This window comes from Felis catus, chromosome D1 (genome assembly GCF_018350175.1).
Source record: "Felis catus isolate Fca126 chromosome D1, F.catus_Fca126_mat1.0, whole genome shotgun sequence".
NCBI lineage: Eukaryota > Metazoa > Chordata > Mammalia > Carnivora > Felidae > Felis > Felis catus.
The window spans coordinates 61,805,784-61,817,181 of NC_058377.1; the positions used below are offsets into that span (position 1 = coordinate 61,805,784).

Consider the following 11,398-nt stretch of genomic DNA (forward strand, 5'->3'; position numbering starts at 1 on the left):
AAAATAAAAAATATCAGGTTATATATTTGATATTTATCAATGTATGGATAGTAAATAAAATCATGTGAGTGATGATATTGCCAGGAGAAACAATAGAGTATGGCCAGAAAATTGCTCAGAATAGGAATGGTTATATTTCAAGCATGAGCAATGAAGAGAAGCCAGCAAAGGAGGCTGAGAAGGAATAGAAATTGCAGAAATACTGAAGAAAATCTGGTGAAGGCGGTGCTAGCAAAGACTAAAGGTAGTAGAATGGTAGAATTGATAATAGTGAACTAGATGATAGCAAAGAAGATGATGGTCATGATTCTCCTTCTGTGTGATTGTTAGTGAGACCAGAAGAACTAATAACCAGAAATATCCATTTATTTTCAGCTCCATCCCTGAGGAATGATAGCTCTCTTCAGTCCTCAATTCATGCTCTTATCCAACATTACTCAGTTTAGTCCCATGTTCTACCTCACTGGCTTTCCTGGATTGGACACCATCGAACACTGGATTTTCATCCCCTTTTTCCTTATGTACCTTGTGGCCATCTCGGGCAATTGTTTCATTCTGATAGTTATTAAGACCAACCCTCGTCTGCACAGACCCATGTACTATCTACTCTCTTTTCTGGCCTTCACTGACCTGGGACTGTCAGTGTCTACCTTGCCCACCACTATGGGAATCTTTTGGTTCAAATCTCATGGTATCTACTTTGTGGCTTGTCAGATCCAGATGTTCTGTATCCACTCATTTTCCTTCATGGAGTCCTCAGTGCTCCTTATTATGTCCTTTGACCGCTTTTTGGCTATCTGCCACCCCCTTAGGTACTCGGTCATTATCACTAGCCAGCGAGTGATCAGGGCAGGTCTGGCTGTCATCTTCCGGGGACCTGTGGCCCTAGTTCCCCTTGTCCTCCTCCTGAAGTCTTTTCCCTACTGTGGGCCTCGAGTCCTTTCCCATTCTTTCTGCCTACACCAGGAAGTGATACACTTGGCCTGCACAGATACCACCTTCAACAACCTGTATGGGCTGGCAGTGGTGGTGTTCACTATGATGCTGGACCTGGTGCTCATTGCACTGTCTTATGGGGTCATCCTGCACACCGTGGCAAGACTGGCCTCCCAAGAGGAGCAGCTCCGAGCCTTCCAAACATGTACCTCACACCTCTGTGCTGTACTGATATTCTTTGTGCCTATGGTGGGGCTGTCCCTCGTGCACCGCTTTGGGAAGCACGTCCCACTTGCTGTCCACCTTCTCATGGCCAATGTCTATCTCTTTGTGCCTCCTATGCTTAATCCAATCATATACAGTATTAAGACCAAGGAGATCCGCCACATTATCAGCAAACTCCTCGGTCTTAAGAACGTCAGTACTAAGTCTTGGAGCTAAAGATTCCAGAGGGTACCCAGGAGAAGTTCCCAAATCAGGCCAAAGATTTACAGCATTGAGAACCTACCATCACCCTACATGTTCCCCAAGTTTTTTTCCACTGCCCTAATTAAAATACGTATAGATTTCTTTCCTGAGTTATGGGTTACGAGTGCTGATGTTCTCTTGCTTAAATTATAATTCCTCCTACGTATGAGACCTTGCTGTTTTGATAGCACCGAAAATGGCCCAGAAGAAGATTCTGTTGAGGGTCATCAGCAATGTACAAATATTAAAACAAAAATGAAATGGAACAAAAATGAAAAAGGAAAAGTACATTAAAAAGCATCCAGAACAGAACCTGGTAAAGAAGAGATAAATTAACTTCAAGAAATGTACCTTTCATTAATGGTTCCTTGGGACTGCTTCCCTCTTCTCTACCTGGTCAAAGTCCTTCTCTTCACTTTCTATCCTGGTTAAGCCATGTCCTTTGGACTCTTTAGTCACATTGGAAGAATCAGAACTTGTCACTCTTCCCTAATGGCTGATTTAGGTAAAACACCTCCAAATTTTTCTGTGGATGTGCTCCCTCCTGGTCCCGTTCATCTAGTAAAAGCCCTTGACCCCACTCCTGACTCTTTACATCTCTGATTTTACCTTTCCTGTGGACTTACTGTCAGGAATCAGAAGTCAGTGTTTGCTCCTAAGCACTTCGGTTGTGAGATCTTGCACAATGACATGACATGCGGCAGAATTTCAATGAAGGAAAATAGCGCAAACGTTTGTAAGTCATGATCCCATCGCTCAGGAGACTGTGAACCTAAAACTGGCAGAGAAGATTGCCCATACCGTTGACTAAATGAAATTCATGTTGGAGTCTCAGCATTGGGGTTGCTTCCTCCTGGACATTTCCCTGAGGGCCCTCTCTCCAACATCAAAGTAGATGCTCCGTGTGTCTGCTCCTTTAGAACCCTGCATTTCCCAGCGTAACATCTATCACATAATAATGTGCTGCTTCATGCTCCAGCTTAGTTCCTCCTCCTCCTCCTCCCCCAATCTCTCTTTTTCTTTTTTTTCTTTTTTTTTTTTTTTGTCTTTTTCCAGAATGGATTTCTAAATTAAGCTCCTTGGAGGAATTATGCATGTCTTGTTAACCAGTACATCTCCATAAATACAATGAATGGCAGAGAACAGATGCTCAATGAATAAATGCTATTAATTTTTGGATACATAAATGCATAAATAGAGATTCGAAACTGAGAAAGAGAACTTCTTTTCTAGGGAAACTTTTTCTCTTCACACCCGGAAAGACCAGGAGGATTCCCTTATGATGGCATTTATCAAAGGGTGCTCCTCATCAGTATCCTAGCTCTGCTTCACTCAATTCAGGCCCTCTGGGCCTCCAGCCTCCTATGCCACAGGTTACCATGACCTGGAAGTGCTTACTGAGAGTTATTCTTCACAGTCCTGAAGCATGGAAAACCTTGTATATAGTCCACCACCCCTCCTTCCTGATCTGCCTGAACAGAAACCTTGCTGAGTCTGTTTAATAAACTAAATTCTCTTGGGGTGCCTGGGTGGCTCAGTTGGTTAAGTGTCCGACTTTGGTTCAGGTCATGATCTCATGGTGGTGGGTTTGAGCCCTGTGTTGGGCTCTGTGCTGACAGCTCAGAGCCTGGAGCCTGCTTCAGTTTCTGTGTCTCCCTCTCTCTGCCCCTCCTCCACTTGCTCTCTCTCTCTCTCTCTCTCAAAAATAAACATTAAAGCGTTGCCTGGGTGGCTCAGTCGGTTGAGCTTCCAACTTCAGGCCAGGTCATGATCTCGTGGTTCACGAGATCAAGCCCTACGGGTGGATTCTGTGCTGAACTTGCTATGGATTCTGCGTCTCCCTCTCTCCCATCTCTCTCTGCCCCTCCCCAGCTCACACCCTGTCTCTCTCTCTTTCTCAAAAACAAATAAAAACTTTAAAAAAAATAAAATAAAGGGGCGCCTGGGTGGCTTGGTCGGTTAAGCGTCCGACTTCGGCTCAGGTCATGATCTCACAGTCCGTGAGTTCGAGCCCCGCGTCGGGCTCTGTGCTGACAGCTCAGAGCCTGGAGTCTGTTTCAGATTCTGTGTCTCCCTCTCTCTCTGCCCCTCCCCTGTTCATGCTCTGTCTCTCTCCATCTCGAAAATAAATAAACGTTTAAAAAATTTAAAAAAATAAATAAAATAAATATTTAAAAAAATTATAAACTCAATTTTCTCTTTCTTTCCATGGACTTAGGAGTCTAGAGTTTCCCATATCCTTGCCTCCACACAAGGTAATTTTTCCTGCCCTTATATTACAGAGTCCCCCACCTCTTCACTTTTTTTTTCTTTAGTTTATACCATTCATTTGGATGGTACACACATGGTTGATATCTGTCAGACTGGTTTCTGATTAAAATTTTGGCTTTTTTTTTTTGTTTCTGTTTGCTTGGCCAAAATGGGAGAAAGGGTGATAACAGCAGACCAGACAAAGACCCTCAGATATGATGGCACTTGAAAAAGTTAACATTAAAAAAGGTTGGGGGGAACCTGGGTAGGTCAGTCAGTTAAGCATCTGACTCTTGATTTTGGCTCAGGTCATGATCTCACGGTTCGTTAGATCGAGCCCCGTGTCGGGCTCTGAGCTAACAGTGCAGAACCTACTTGAAATTCACTCCTTCTCTCTCTGCCCTTCCTCCCAAAATAAATAAATAAACACTTGAAAAAATGTTAAAATGTAAAAATAGGTAAATTTTGGTTATTTAATAAGCAGTGCTAGCCAAATTTGTTATCCATGTGGAAGATACAATTTGATCTTTACCTTATAATACACATAAAAAATGTATCCAATTAAAGATATAAATGTTAAAAGGAAAATTTGAGGCTTTTTAAAAGAAAATACAAGAGAACAGAGAAGTAGATACACATATATAGATAGACAAAAAATGAAAATAGAGTAAAACAGAATATACCAGAAACAAAGAGACAACACAAACCAGACTAGGAGATTCATCTGCAGTGTATATCTATATGAGCAACTGATGCTTAAGGTTCAGAATATATAAAGAATCTATATAAATTAGCAAAAATTTTAAAAGACAGAAAATCCAATAAGAAATTAAACAAAGATATGAATAGGCAATGCACATACACAAAAAATGAGTAGGACAGGGGCGCCTGGGTAGTTCAGTCTATTAAGCGTCTGACATCAGCTAGATCATGTACTTTTGCTTTTGGAGTTCAAACCCCACATCAGGCTTTCTGCTGTCATAGCAGAGCCTCAAGCCTGCTTCCAGTCTTGAATCCTTCTCTCTCTGCCACTCCCTCACTTGTGCTTTCTCTCTCTTAAAAATAAATAAACATTAAAAAAAAACGAATATGCCAAAAAACATCTGAAAACATGTTCATCTTCATAAGAAATTTGAAAAATAAAATAAATAACAAAAACACCATATTTTATCAAAAACGTTAGCAAAATAGTAAATAAATACAAACTTTAATTTTCATATATTGCTGAGAGAGAGGGGATCCTTAAAGGTATAATGAGTGTTAAGGGTGCTGGATTTCTAAAGGGAAGTTTGACCAAAGTTCTCCTAGAACCCAATATCAATTTTTTTTGTTTATTTATTCATTTTGAGAAAAAGAGCCAGGCAAGGGGAGAGAGAGAGAGAGAGAGAGAGAGAGAGAATCCCAAGCAGGCTCCACACTGTCAGCACAGAGCCTTACTCAGGGGCTGAGTTCACGAACTGAGATCATGACCTGAGCTGAAACCGAGTCAGACGCTTAACCGACTGAGCCACCCAGAAGCCACTCTAATCTCAATGTATAATGGAAAATGACAATCTCCTTTATACATACATTTTTGCTAAATGTTTGAAACGGGCATTAACATCTGGGGGAAAATACACCAACATCCGAAGTTCAACTCAGTGTCCACAGGTGTCATGCAGTGAACTTCTATCTCAACTTCTCTTCTTCAGTTCCAATGTGTTTAACTCAGTTCTGCTTTGTCTGGTCACCCCACGGCCGTCTCCTGAATCTCTACTAGCCTGTTTTCTGATCTCCCAAACTCCCTCAGTTTCTTGTTCGACACTAGATTTATTTGACTTTAGTAAGGCCATGTCTCACTCAGTCCCTCCATCTTCTCCAAGTCTCTCAGTTCACTGCCGGCTTCATATATATCTGCATCTAATCTACCCACATATCAGTGCATTTCCACACTAGTTACACAAAACTCTTCTCTCTTGTTAAACCAGCAACACAAAAAGTACATTTTACGAACAACTTTTAAAAGTCCTATAAAAATGGGTCATGGTGGATTTTCAAGCCAAATCTTTTTTTTTTCTTGTTGGTCAGAAAATTAGCCAATGAACCAGCCATCTACAAATAAATAACCAAAACTCATTATTTCAGCAATTTTAAATCCTCTTTACAACTGGGTCTGGAAATGCCCACTCTCTGCCTGCTCTCTCCAGTCCTCGCAGGCTGGTAAGCCTTATTCACCCCCCTTTTCTGATCAATCTCCTGTTCCCCTGCCCCCAACCCAACCTGAAACCTTTTCTCACAAGAGCTTAACCCCTGGATTCCGTCATCTCCTTTTATTAAACACTGCTGATGTTTTATGGCTACCATCAACTCTGTGCCCTGCTCCTTACTTGTTATCTGCATGTTTATAAAAGTGATAGCTGATGATCATAGTAGATTGATATATTATTTCTCCAGGAGACAATTGTCCTATAAAGTGTTATAAAAATAATTGTTACAGTTGTTATAAAAATAGCTAACCCTTTTATAAGGATGCACTTTTTATAAGCCAGACATTTCTGTACACAAATTACATATATCAATTATTTTATTCATGCAGTAGATGTTTATTATTATTATTATGTTAATTTAAAATAGGTACTGACTCTATGACACTACTTGTTTCCCTTAAGGGTCCCTGGACACTGAGAAAGGGTGACAAAATTACCTGGGCACTTGCTCCTCAGGGAACCAAGTCCCTCTCCATCAGGAAAGATAACTATTAATAGATATTTGAGGATGATCTGAATTTCAATGATCCCTTCTGAAGATTCCTGAGAGAGGAGGCAGAAAGCATGGGCATGCCGACAGTCATTGGTTGTTAAAGGCTCACATTCAATACTCACAGCCACTCTGAGGTGAGTATTAACATTTCTATTTTTAAAAATAAAGAAAAGAGCTTCATGAAGCTTCAGTAGGTAAAGTTGCCCTGTGCATAGAATTCACCTCCATTTCTGTCCACTCCCAAGGATGTAGTATTTACTGTACCATATTCTCCTCTCTCTGCTGACTTATTGTGTCCTATTACAATGGATTTGGAGTAAAAAAAAAACCCTTTCCTCCTCAAACCTGAAATATTCTTGTCACATGAATCTGAAACTGAGAGGTATCGTTGCCTTTTTAAGATCATTTTGAAAGAGATCCAAGCCTTGCTTGGCTGGGGAGACTTTGGAGGTCGAGGACAAAAAGGATGCAAAGAAGCAAAAGGGATAAAGACAGACACACAGACATACAGAATGGAAAGAGAAGACTGAAGATAACAGGAGAGTAAAGAACCTGCTTGCAGGTGTCCCTCGAGATTTGTGCCTTCTTATATCAGGTCACCAGGGTGGCATCAACTAGAAATAGGGAGCCATGGGACCAAGGGTACAGTGAGGCCACAGGCATGACAAACAGCTGCTCAACCCTGAGGCAGACCAACTGTGGTCCTTTGAGTAGGTAAGAAAGACATGTTGGGCTTTTGGAGGAGAAGGGAGAACATCTGTTCCCCACAGCTAGTGGGGAACAGAAGTGTCCTCCAAGTCCCTTAGCCGTGGGGAGTTCTGCCAAGTGTGATCATGTCTTGAGGTCAATGACTTGTCTCTGAATGTCCCTACCTGAAGTTTCAGCTTAGAATTCTGCAGTTTCTTCTAAGCTAATTCTTGCTGAGTCACCCACATCAGACCACAGCAGGTGTACAGGGATCCTATGTGCAGATAGGCTATGGGCTTTTCTTGTTTCATTTTTCCCTTTCATATTTTCATGAAATTACAATTTATGAAAACAAGCAATGATTTTAACATGCTAGGCACATCCACGGTTTCCTTCTCTCTGTGTTTTCTCTTAGTCCTAGTTAAAGTACAGTCCTGTGCACCTGCCACCACAGTCACGGTTTCCCACATCACATCCCCTCAACCCTTCCAGTTAGCGCAGAAAAATTCTAATTCCTCAGGTCTCAGCTGAAACATCACTTCCTAAGAAAAGCTTTTCCCTGATTTTTATAATAAGTTAGATTTTTCCCTCTAGGTCCCTCCCACTGTATCCTGAACTCCTCCTCCCCCCCCAACCTTTCTTTCTTTTTCTTTTTTCGTAGCACTTTCTTTTTCTTTTTTCGTAGATTAGAGAGGGTGCTTTGGGTATGTGATGACTGAGCCTGCATATATATGGGAGAGGATGAGTTCTTTGACCCGTGGTTGAAAGGTGCAGAGATTTTCAGAGTAGGACCAGGACTCTGTGTCTCCGGGGTCCTGTGTGGCGCTCAGCATGAAGGAGAGCTGGTTGCTTACACGTGCGTATCCTCTCTGCAGTCTGCTGAGGAGTGGAAGGGGTAAGCTAAATAGTAGTTTCTGACAACAACTGGGAAGGCTTTTTCTTTGTTAATAACAATGGAATTGTACAATTGGGAATGAAGATAAAACCTGGAACCAAGATAGAGACGATAGAGTGCATCCAGAAAGGGCTCTTTAAATGGAAGACTTGGTTGCATTATGTGTGGAGACTCAAGCCTGTAAAGGCTGAATGCCATATTTCTTCCATTTATTCTGCTTTTTGATTCAGAAGAGCTGCTTTGCCATTTCTTATTTAAAAATGTTTTAATGTTTTTTAGTTAATTTTTGAGGGAGAAAGAGAGAGAGAAGGAATGCGGGGGGGGGGGGGGAGGTGCAGAGAGAGAGGGAGACACAGAATCTGAAGCAGGCTCCAGCCTCTGAGCTGTCAGTACAGAGCCAGATGCGGAGCTCGAACCCACAAACTGTGAGCTCATGACCTCAGCCAAAGTCAGATGCTTAACAGACTAAGCCACCCAGGACCCCCTGCCATTTCTTATTTTAAAAACTTGTTCTAAATCCAGTTGTCTAATGGGATCTATATGAAGTTGGCTGTCTGTGTGTGCTTGTCCCAAAGAATACTGTATAACTGGTGTGTTTGTAATAGCTAACCACCTCTGTAAGCTAATGATATTAGTTTAATAAGTCACTCATTTATATCTTAATTTTTAGTCATGTCGCTTCTTGACTGGGTATCACCTCAGCCTGCAGAGAAGGACTAAAGAATAACCAGCATGTAAGAGTGAGGTCCCTCTAAGTTCAGCAATGGCTGAGTAGAGAATTCTCATCAGGAAAGATGCAAAACAAGATTTCAGCAAGTGTGGAAATATGTGCAAATGCAAGTATGTGAGCAAGTGTGTGTGTGTGTGTGTGTGTGTGCATGTGCACACGTATATGCATAGGGGTGAGTGGGGGGTAAATTAATTTAAAATACTTCCAGAGGTCCTTCCTGCCCTGTCAGTCCAGGATTCTACTGTGATTCCTGTGCCATCCCAGATGATGTTGACCTTAAAATGTACCCAGTTTAGGGAAGTGGTTTTCTCCTTCCCTCTGCTGCCTTCCTTCCCTGCCCAGAGGAACCTTCCTTGAAAGTCTCTTTAGGTTCCCTGGGTTGTTGTTGCAGTGGAATCATGGGTGTGTCTGAGCCAGAAAGAAGGTCCAACGGATCAGGTAGGTCATCTTCTAGAACTGTGAGCCAAGAGATTATTTCTATCATCGTGACAGAATTATTTCCATCTGTATATCATCATGACAGACTATTTTCATGAGCTTTAAAGTCTGTATACAAATCCATCAGCCTTTGTTCTTGCCTCATTCTGACCTTTACACATCATCCTTTAAGTTGCTACCTAGTCATTTTAAAGCACAGAACATCTAAACCCAGTGTGGATCCAGATTCTATTCTTTTTTAGTTAATTTTTGAATCATTTGCTCCAGGCTGTGGTCACTGCCACTTCTTAACCTTGCTTTGAACCTCGATCACTCATGTATCTATATTCATTCAACAGGCATTTCTGGGTGTTTTTATTTACTGTGCTTTTTGCCTTATATCCATATTTATCAAAAATATCTTTGTTCACCACTTCCTGACATTAGTCCACACCTTACCCTGAGACTGCCTCCACACACATGCTTGTCTCCCTAGCAGCCAGGGTCAGGCATCTCCACACCAAGACAAGAGAGTCGTTTCTCCTTTAGCAGACCCAAAAGGAAGTACAATTTAGAGGGATAATTTTCTATCAGCCTCGAGTTTTTCTCTGATGGAGACTGTAACCCCTTTAATACTGGGAATTTTCTGACTGTGGCCATCTGTCAATTTTCAGGAAAGAGATCATTGGCAACCTAAATCTGTGAGCTTTGTTTTCTTCTTCCCTTCCCTCAGTGTCCAGGGGTCTTTCTCCATTATAATGTGACCTCACTAGCTTTTTTCTAATTTTTAAGGTAGCACTGATCCCACAGGATGAGATCTCAACATGAAGAACTCTAATAGCTCTTTGGAGTTCTTACCTACAACGTTCATTCTGATTGGCATCCCAGGGCTGGAGGCAGAGCACCTCTGGATATCCATCCCCTTCTGCCTGATGTACATTATCATCTTCCTTGGGAATGGCACCATCCTTCATGTCATCAGAACAGACACTGCCCTACACCAGCCCATGTACCTCCTTCTTGCCATGTTGGCACTGGCTGAGGTTGGTGTCTCTGCATCTACTCTGCCTACGGTGCTAGGCATCTTCCTTTTTGGCATCACTGAGATTAGTTTTGATGTATGCCTTTTTCAGATGTTTTTCATCCATTCATTCTCCATTATGGAGTCAGCTGTGTTGCTGGCCATGTCTGTGGACCGATTTGTGGCCATCTATAGCCCACTGCGCTATACAGCCATTCTAACCCTGCCCCGTATCTTTGGCACAGGAGCTGTCATGGGGCTGAAAAGCATTATGCTCATGGCCCCATTGCCCATGCTGTTAAGGCGCCTGCCCTTCTGTGGCCACAACGTCCTCTCCCATTCCTATTGCCTCCACCCCAACCTTATCCATCTACCTTGCGGGGACATTTCTATCAACAATATCTATGGGCTTTTCATTGTTACCTCCACTTTTGGGCTGGATTCACTGCTTATTGTCATCTCCTATGGGCTCATACTCCACACTGTAATGAGTATCACCACTGGGGAGGGGCGGAGGAAGGCACTCAACACATGTGGCTCACATATCTGTGCTGTGCTCGCTTACTATGTGCCTATGATTGGCTTATCTATGGTGCACCGCTTTGGACACCACGTGTCCCCTTTGCTGCATGCTATGATAGCCAATGCTTATCTCTTCTTCCCACCTGTTGTCAACCCCATTGTCTACAGCATTAAGACCAAGGAGATCCATCGTGGCATTGTCCGAATGTTCTCAGAGAAAAGAGCCAGAGTTTAGACAAAGGACAAAGTAGGAGGGGACTTTTTTCTATAATCCCGGGTGGTCCCAGCTTGCATGTTATGCAAATGGTGTTACCTTAAAATACGTTATCTAACAGAAGTTCTACATAATCTAGCAATAAACTGGAGTATCCGTGGGGGTGGACTATGTGTGACAGAACAGTACAAAGGATTGATGTTATTTTTTAAATGTTGTGTTACATGAGGTTTTCCATTACCTTGCCTAGCTGGAGCAGGAATGCAGGAAGGATTGCTAATGAAAACATGACTCTCCCCACAAGGGAAAGGTAATCAGGAGATGGAAGGTGTCCTGGGAAATCTATTGAGATCTCTGTTCTAGGGAATGAGGATATGAAATGGATTGCATTCTCTTGAGTTGTTCATACTTGATCTTGACAGCAGGAGGCTACATTAACTAGCTTAAAGGAGGCTTCCAGTACTGGCTCTGACTGGTATTTGATCAACCTCACCAAGGCTCCCAGTTGAGAGTGACAAA

General features: G+C 42.3%; 2 protein-coding genes across 2 annotated transcripts; both read left to right on the forward strand.

The window, feature by feature from the left end:
- The first annotated feature begins 414 nt into the window (after nt 1–414).
- On the forward strand, nt 415–1,377 carry LOC101099146 (olfactory receptor 51M1). The gene has a single exon (XM_003992884.3). It carries the CDS (start codon nt 418–420, stop codon nt 1,375–1,377), a length of 960 nt encoding a protein of 319 aa, XP_003992933.3. The 5' UTR covers nt 415–417.
- Nucleotides 1,378–9,946: 8,569 nt separating this feature from the next.
- Nucleotides 9,947–10,900, forward strand: LOC101099398 (olfactory receptor 51J1). The gene is given in 3 exon segments (XM_045038127.1): nt 9,947–10,250; nt 10,253–10,509; nt 10,511–10,900. Coding segments are annotated over 3 exon segments (951 nt in total).
- Nucleotides 10,901–11,398: the final 498 nt, after the last annotated feature.

What these genes read in the sequence shown, in the direction of transcription:
- LOC101099146 (XM_003992884.3), top strand. Translation starts at nt 418, where the DNA reads ATGCTCTTATCCAACATTACTCAGTTTAGTCCCATGTTCTACCTCACT.